Source organism: Phoca vitulina, unplaced genomic scaffold (genome assembly GCF_004348235.1).
Source record: "Phoca vitulina isolate PV1807 unplaced genomic scaffold, GSC_HSeal_1.0 scaffold5, whole genome shotgun sequence".
In the NCBI taxonomy this organism is placed as follows: domain Eukaryota; kingdom Metazoa; phylum Chordata; class Mammalia; order Carnivora; family Phocidae; genus Phoca; species Phoca vitulina.
In genome coordinates this window covers 70,380,111-70,389,046 of record NW_022589708.1, presented here as the reverse complement: position 1 = coordinate 70,389,046, position 8,936 = coordinate 70,380,111, and the positions used below count along the sequence as shown (strand labels likewise).

General features: G+C 40.4%; 1 protein-coding gene across 2 annotated transcripts in view; it reads left to right on the top strand.

The window, feature by feature from the left end:
* Positions 1–924: 924 nt before the first annotated feature.
* The window catches only part of USPL1 (ubiquitin specific peptidase like 1), a 34,859-nt gene continuing 26,847 nt past the window's right edge, over positions 925–8,936 (top strand). Inside the window, exons 1-3 of one of the 2 annotated variants that reach the window (XM_032403251.1) lie at positions 925–1,336; positions 4,326–4,491; positions 5,015–5,143. In XM_032403251.1, coding sequence (XP_032259142.1) covers positions 4,393–4,491; positions 5,015–5,143 — 228 coding nt within the window. In that variant the 5' untranslated portion in view covers positions 925–1,336; positions 4,326–4,392. The remainder of the gene's footprint in view (positions 1,337–4,325; positions 4,492–5,014; positions 5,144–8,936) is intronic. The other variant, XM_032403252.1, reaches the window with a different exon arrangement.

Below are 8,936 nucleotides of genomic sequence, written 5' to 3'. Positions count from 1 at the left end.
TTTTACTGAGGAATTTCTTGGTATATGGGACTTGTTTCCTCTATACCGCCCTATCAAAATTACCAGCATTATTCCAGAATATAGTTATTTAGTTTGAGACCACTAAAAATACCCCACAGTCCAAAATGCCAACGGTGGTTACTCTGTAAAAAGAAATGGTCAGAAACTACATATTACTCTAGGACATAGAACCAAGCGACCAAAGGACTTCTAGAATATGCTGCCCCAAGATTCAGAATGCAATTCAGAAATAGCACACGCGGTCACGATGTCCCTTAAACCACATGACCTTCCTACGAAAGCAGAGCCTCAAACTTAGCAACTACATGAGAACTCCCCCTTTCTCTTAAAACAAGGCAGGGCAGCTGAAATGAGCGCAGCAGGGACAGCTCGGCTGCTGACTAGTAAAAACGGGTCGTGGATAGCAAAGTCCCTGTGTTTTGGCTACTCCCCTTACCGTTAGAAGATCTGGGAGGGAGGAAAGGAGGAGAAACACCCCAGAATCCTGGCAGAAAAGCCCCTGGCCTCGCAGATGGGGTTTAGGGAGACAGGGAGGGGCAGCTCCGTGTGTGGTGACCCTTTGTGAACACACACTCTGTGGCTGCTCGGCTCTCACCGAGGCTTTAGGAGAGCGGACTACGGGGGCCTTGCGCGACCCACAATCGTCGTGGAGGCCGCAGCGCTGCAAAGACGCGCCGGCCGAGGGCTTCCATTGCACCCCCCGCCTCTACAGGCTAGGGAACCCTTCCCTCGCCCAACCACCCACCCACCCAGGTCACTCTCCGCCGCGTCGACTTCCGACCCGGGCTCGCGCGGGCCAGGGCGCAACGAGGTGCGCACCAGTCTCTTTCCTCAGCGTAATCCCTCCGCTGTCGGACGCGCACTAGTTTTAATCACGCCCCACCCCCTAGCCGCCGGCGTCACCTCCGCCACTCGAGCGCTTTCCAGCAGCTTCCAGAAACGTCGCCTCCCCAAACCCAGCCACTCACAGATGCCGGGCTCGGCAGCCACCGGCCCCGCCCCTAGCCGTCGCCGCAGCTGAAACTGCGGCTGCGACAGCCGGGCGGACAGCCACGCCTCTGCAGAGGCCGTCCGGAAGTGCTCCTGTTTTCGCCTTCCCCGCCACGCTGACGTCCCTTCAGGCCCCGCGCCGAACAGGAAGGGGAACTCTTTTGCCGCGGACTCGAACAGGAACCTGCTTTTCTAGCGGAGAGGCCGGTGGGGGAGGAGCAGGCCGAGGGGAACGTGGGTTGAACGTTGCGTGGTGTAGTGTGGACCCAGCCTGAAACAGGAGTTCGGAGCGACCCGGTGCGAAGAAGGGGAGTGCAGGCGGCAGGTAAGGGAGGAGAGGAAATAGTTTCCACCGGCTCCTCTAATCGGGAAGACGGACAGAGCTGGGGAAAAGGGACTGCCTGTGGGGTAGTCGGCGCACAGAAAGGTGGGCTACCCTGGGAGAGGAAAGGGGCTGGGACTGGACTCGGGTGGGAGGGTTGGTGATTGAGGTATAGAAATAGAGTTACTGATTCGTTTTGGCTCAGAGAGGTAAATGCTGAAGAGAAACCAGAGTTGTTTTTCGCTCTTCCGAAGAGCGTGGAGATGGGGAGGGTTAATGGAACCCTGCTCCTCCTCGGCTTTCCAAGGTTGGTTTTAGAAACAGATGTCTTGGTCCTGTGCGTCTCTGATTCTGGAGGGCTGGGTTTGGTACCAGGAAGGGCCGGGCGCCCAAAGCCGACCCCATTCCTCGGCTTTAAGTCCGCTGTGGCCTTATCTTTGACAATTTATGTGCTGAGCCCGCTTGGTCTTGGGGGGCAAACTCAAGTTTAAGGCTCTTCTCGGAGCAGCTCGTTCTCTGGGTTTCCCCCCTGTGCACACGGGACTGTGAAACAAGCTTAACTGCATATCTTTCGTCATTCCCAGGGCAACCTTTACACATTCATTGTGCTGTAACTGCGTTCATACGGGGCTAAGTAATTCACATTCGGGGACCGGGAATATCAGTGACTCACAGAAGTACTGAAAAGAGGGCGTCAGAAGAAAGGTGCTGAGGGTGAAGTGGAGTAGAGGAGGGTAAGATTGGAAAACCAGGTTGGTCTCAAGTGCAATTAGCTTTAGGTCGTAGTACTACCTTCAGGTAAGGTGTAAATAGATGATTTTAAGCTGAGCCGTGACAGACTGAGACTTGTTTTATACAAGCGTCACTTCGGCAGTGTTACAGAGAGGGGACGGGTTGGAGAGGTGGGGATTTGAGGCTTCCAAAGAACTGTCCACAGAATTTGGTGACACTTACTGCATGAAGAAGTGGGAAGTGAAAGTTGCGAGGATCACTCAAATTTTCTAGTGTGTTTGGAAAGATGAAGATACCAAAATACAGGTGAGATGCAAGAAAGAGGGGCAGGTTAGGTTGGTAGGGAGAACAGTGAAGATGATCATTGAGGGCAATTAACTTGTGAGAATCACCCCAGGGTTTTGTATAGAAGACAAAGTTAATTAATTTTGGAAGACCTGGATAGCTCACCTCTGGTATTTTTTTAAATGAATTTTCTTTTGTGGGGTTTTGCATATTTAGAATTTCTACCACCGGCCTATCTGCTTTCCCCATTGAAATGTTGGCTCCTGGGATCAGGATCAGAGCAGATTTGAAGGCTTCTTATGTTTTACTTTTATAATTGAGAGAGAGAGAACAGGCCAAAAAAGTTTTCTAGATCCCTCAGGCAGATGGAAATTTTCATCAAAAACATCTTATTCAAGGTATATAGGGTACCAGTTTTTCTTTTGAGAATACTGCAGAATAATACAAGATGTGCAGCATATTTTCTACATAGAGTGAAGTATAAAACTAGCACCAAATGAATAGTAGTTAAAATTTACTGTCCGTTCAGGTGCTAAGCATATTACATGTATTTAATTCTTAGTACAAACCAGTGTTAAAATTTCTGAACCCAGATGTGCAGTTGTAAAGCCCATGCTTTTAGCCACTCTGGAACTATAAGCATTTTGACTCTTTCCTGTATAGTTCTCTTTTGTAAGTATATTATAAATAGAGCCAGCCAAAAATAAATTGGTGTTGTCTGTGAGGAGCTGAAGAAGTAAAAGTTAGCACCAAACTTATTTTTATCTTTTTGGCAGTGGTTCTGAGTGGGGCAGTTTTGCTTCCCAGGGGTCATTTGGCAATGTCTGGAGACTTTTTTGGTTCTCACAACCGAGGAGTGCCAGTGGCACTCACTATCTAGTAGGTAGAAGTCAGGGATGCTGCTAAACATCCTACAATGTGCAAGACAGCCCTCACAGCAAAGAATTGTCTGGTCCAAAATGTCTATAGTGCTGTAGTTCAGAAGTCCTGCCTTAGCAATATTTCTTCAGGAATTTGAGATTCACTTATACTTTTCTTAGAAGCATTTTTATTTTTGAAATTATTCCTTGTCTTAAAAGATGTGTAAAGTTTATACATCTGGAACAGAATAGCATAACTGGTTTTTAAAGTGAAGCTGTAAGCCACGGTTTCCCAGGAGGTGGTTGTTATAGAAATTCTTAGATTTGGGAAAGATTTTTGCTTGAAATTATTTTACAACACCCCATAAGTGGTGATTTACTCTGCTTTAAGGTCTTTTGTATCTGGTTTCCCTATATTTTAAATCCATACCTAAACTACTTTTAGTAATTTTTCCTTATACTGAGCTCCAGTCTTATAATTTTGACTTTACTGAATGTGATTCTATTCCATGGGATTACACTCAAAACAAACTTGTTACATGTGTAATTTGTACTATTATAGTGTTTATATTTTTGTTTGGTACAGTTCATTTATTACAAAATAGCATATTGTTGGAAATTAAAAAAAAAAATAGCATTATTCTCTTGATGACCTTGGTGGTTGAAAGCAGTAGAAATGTATGGGGTTCTTTTGTCCCTGTCGAGCAATGGCACAATAGATCTGGGGTCTTTAAAATACATTCTTAGTATAATGCTGACATACTTGTTTCAGATTATGCATAGACCCTAAAAACTTGGGTTTTTAAACTCTGGTCAATATAATTTGTTATTTAAATAATAGTTTATCTCTCTTACAAGTTCTAATAAATTTGCTTACAAATGAGTCTGAAACTTGGTCCTCTTGCCAATCTGCCCTCTTCCAGCAAATTTGCTAGGTTTACAAGTAAATATAGGTAATTTGTTTTCGCTTCAAGATTACAATTTTAGAATATGTTTATCTTGGGACATGTAGTTTCAAAATATACTTGATGTATATAATCTTATGAGATAGCATAGCTCTTTTTCAAAGTAAACAGGATTTTTATTTAATTGTCTATTGACTTTTTTTTTTCCAGGGTTCATTGAAAAATCCTTAGTGATATTGACATGTTTCAAGTGACATAAATTAGCCAATGACTCGGAATGATGGATTCCCTGAAGATTGGAAATGGTTTGCCAGTGATTGGACCAGGGACTGATATAGGGATATCTTCACTCCACATGGTGGGGTATTTGGGAAAAGTTAGTGAACTTATTTTTTGCCTCAGTGCAAAGTTGGTTTTTTTCCTCCTTTTTATGAGACTTAAATTTGGTTTTAATTTACCAATTAACTTCTAAAAATTTATATCTTCCACGGAAATCTTACAGCAATGGCGAAAGATTATTTTAATGTATTTACCTCTCTGTGTTTTATTGATATGTGAAAGTAGAAATAAAACATAGACCTTGTGGTTTATTATTCTCAGAAAATGTGGAACATACATTTTCCCTGGTAGTTGACATTACTTTTTTTCTTGCAAATAAAACTGATGCTATTTTTAACACTTAAAACTTAGTATTTAAAACTGTAATACATTCTTTTTGGAATAATAGCTATATTTAAAGTGTATATGCATTTCTTTTATTTGCCATGTTTAAAATATCTAGCCAGGACACTTCCAGGTGAAAATTGTATTTTTTTTCTGGGTTACTTTTCCATTTAACTTTTTGTAATTTGATACAGTCTGGAATGTCTATATTTTAATTTACTTTATTTCTTTTTTAGAATTATGATTCAGCTAAAGTCCCGTCAGATGGGTATTGCCCTGCTTGTAGAGAGAAGGGAAAGTTAAAAGCCTTAAAGACTTACCGAATTAGTTTTCAAGAATCTATCTTTTTGTGTGAGGATCTGCAGGTAAAGTATGAATCTTAGATAGTATTAAGGTTTTAGCTTTTTGCTTTTTTCTTCAGTGTTTAAATTTGTACTCGTTTTGTATTTTTTAGACTGTACATTTTTAATACATAATCAGAGTTTCTAGATCTGCCTAGTATACAGTTTTAAATATTTTCTGTTATTTTTCCCGAGTTATTGCATGAAGATACTTGTTTTTATTATCATTAGACTTGTGAGGGGAGAAAATACATTTCAAGATGGGTTTTTTTTAACCTTGTGGGGGTCCTTGTTAGTTGTTGGAATATAGTAGTTATCCTTTCATCTCTTTGATTTATAAACTTTGGAACTTATTGGAAAAGTTATTAATCTCTAAATATTATATACTTAAGGATCTAAATATCCAGTGTATCCAGTGGTAGAACCTTTTTTTTTTTTTTTTTAAAGATTTTAGTTACTTATTTGAGAGTGAGAGAGAACACGCGTGCAAGAGAGTGGGGTAAGAGGGAGAACTAGACTCCCTGCTGATTAGGGAGCCCTACTCAGGACTCATATCTCAGGACCCCAAGATCATGACTTGACCTGAAGTCACTTAACCAACTGAGCCATCCACACATCCCCAGTGGTACAACTTTTACATAGGAGCTGATTAAATTCCATAATACTCCACATTTTATTGTACTTGACAATTTATGAAACTCTCATATACATGTTTAGTTCTCTAAACTTTGCAAGGTAGTTATTTCCATTATGAATAAGAAATCAGAGAGGGTTTAGGAACATAAGATCTTCATAAAGTTGCAGAACTGTAATTGGGATATAGTCTTCTAATTTCAGATATGTTTTATTCCAAGTAAACTAGCAGTTCATCAGAATCACCTGGAGTACTTTTAAAAAATTTCTGAGTATCATCCCCGGATGCGATTTCAGTAGAATTGACCCAGAATTATATAATTTTTTAACTCGTAAGGATGAGTCTCATGATCATCCAAGTTTGCAAAATACTAAACTAAATCACACTGTTGGTGATAGATACTTTGGCTGAGTGTAACTTGAAGAAAATCTCTGGCATTCCTACAAATAGAAATAAATTTCTTCTTGCATTTATTCAATAATTTTTTTTTTTTTTTTTAGTGTCACGATGTTGGCAGTGTTCCAAAGGCTAGGATACAATGAATAAAGCAAAAAATATCTAACCCTCAAGAAGGTGGTTATGGGGGCGCCCAGATGGCTCAGTTGGTTAAGCATCTGCCTTCAGCTTAGGTCATGATCCCAGGGTCCTGGGATGGAGCCCCAGCTCTGGCCCTCTGCTCTGCAGGGAGCCTGCGTCTCCCTTTCCCTCTTCCTGCCACTCCCCCTGCTTGTGCATGCGCTTTCTCTCTCTCTCTCTCTCTCTCTCTCTCTCGGCCAAATAAACAAATAGTCTTTTTTTTTTTTTTTTTAAGGTGGGTATGTTCTAGATGGGGAAAAAATATCAATAAGTAAGTTATAGTTTTTGTGTGTGAGGTAATGAAAGGTGCTGTGGGGAAAAATAAAGCCCGGGGACCCAGAGTGGTGAAGGGAATTCTTCATTGAGAAAGTGACATTTGAGCAAAAACCTGAAAGAGATGAAGAACAAGCCATATGGCTATCAGATGGACAAGCACTCCAGGCACAGAGAGTAGCAGATACAAGGCCCTGAGAGACTAGAGGTTGCCTGTGCAAATTTGTTCTACTGCAAGGAAACTAGAAGAGCTGGATCTGAGTAAGTAAAGCAGAGTAATAGAAGATGGGTAAGAAAAATAATGGGGAGGAGGCTGGACCAAGTAGTGCCTTAGAGGCCATTGTAAAGTCTTCGGCTTTTACTGTGACTGAAATGAAGAGCCATACCAGGGAGTGACATAATCTGATTTACATGTTAAAAAGATCACTGTGGCTCCTGTGTTGAAAGTATATGTAATGGGCAAGACCTGAAGCGGGGACACTAGTTGAAAGACAATTAGAGTATTCCATGGGGAGCAAATAGTGGCTAAGGTGATGAGACATGGTTGGATTATCTATATATTTTGAAAGTAGAGCCAAAAAGGATTTGCTGAAAGATTGGGATACACAGTAGGAGAGAGAGGAATCAAGGATGATTCCCAGATTTTTGGCTTGCATAATTGGAAGAGTGGAGTTGCCGGTTAACTAAGACGAGAAAGACATTGGGCAGAGGAAGATTTTGGGTGAGTGATAAAAAATTGGAGAGGAAGAAGTGAGAAATACAGATGTGAGGTGGTACCTGGAGGAGGACGTTTTTAAGTTGGGAAAAATAACAGCATGTTTGTATGCTGGTTATATCCAGTGGAGAGGGAAAAATAGGAGAAAGTGTCACAGAATTGCTCGAGAGCTATCCCTGGAGCAGACAGTGGGCTCTATCGAACAGTGAGAAGGCTTGATGTTAGGAGGTTTGACAGCTTATCCTAACAGCAGACTATATAGAGAGTTTACTCATTAACTACCTCAGAACACAGTTGTAGAGTGGTGAATATGGGAAAGAGAAATCTTTCTAGAAAAAAACTACTTTTTTCTCCTCTTCCAGACAGTGTATTTCAGTAGAGTTCTTTAACCATGGACTGCCATAATAAAGAAGTCCCTGTCCTCAGGACATTAGGTTATAGCTATTAAAGTTAGAGGTTTTATTTGCATTTTTAGATTTGAAGCATTTTTTTTTAAGTGATGAGGAAAAATATAACCAAGAATTTTAAGCATATACTTTGCAGATGTGAAAAAAGAACTTTAAAGTAATTATTGATCTAATTTTTAGGAAGTGTTCTATTCAGTAAGGGCCCAGTGTATTTTATGAAGTAGATTGGTTTACACCAGGAGTTAGCAAACTCTTTATATGACACCCACTGGCTAAGAACGATAGTTAGGTTTTTAAATGATTAGGCAAAAATGAAAAGAATACTATTTTGTAATATATGAAAATTATATGAATTTCAAATTTCAGTGTCCATAAGAAAAATTTTATTGGAATGTAGCCATACTCAATCATTTTTGCATTGTCTATGGCTGTTTTTGTATTATAATGGCGGATTTAAGTAGTTATAAAAGAGACCTTGACTAGCTCAAAAAGCCTAAAATATTTATCTGGCCTTTTTCAGGTAAAGTTTGCTGATCCCTGGTCTATAAGACCTTTGAATCAATTTCTTAATTTGTTAATTTTTTTTTATTATAAAATTTGAACTCCACTGAACATTGTGCTTTCACTTGCCAAATTGCAAAGAACCACATGGGAAACCCCTCTTAATCAGCAGTTTCTTGATTTCAAAAAAGAAGTAAGATTCAAACTCTGCTTCCAAATTAATAAATTGAAACTCAAGTTTTTTCAAAGTGTAGGGAGTTTTATCTTTTTTTTTTGAGTATTCCATTAGTCTTTTATTGGAACATTTATTTAGTTTTTTTGAAAAAACATGAAATTTATAAGGCTCTTAAGTCTTTTTTTTTTTTTTTAAAGATTTTATTTATTTGACAGAGAGAGACACAGCGAGAGAGGGATCACAAGCAGGGGGAGTGGGAGAGGGAGAAGCAGGCTCCCCGCAGAGCAGGGAGCCCGATGCAGGGCTCGATCCCAGGACCCTGGGATCATGACCTGAGCCGAAGGCAGACGCTTAACGACTGAGCCACCCAGGCGCCCCAATAAGGCTCTTAAGTCTTAAGATGTCAGAGAAAACACTCATTTTCTTGGTTTTCTTCATTTGTAAAATGAATGTAAATTATTTTTTTTGTAAATGTTTTTATAGTTTGTTTTTGGCATACCTTATACTTTTCCAAATATAAGGTAATGTGCAATGTT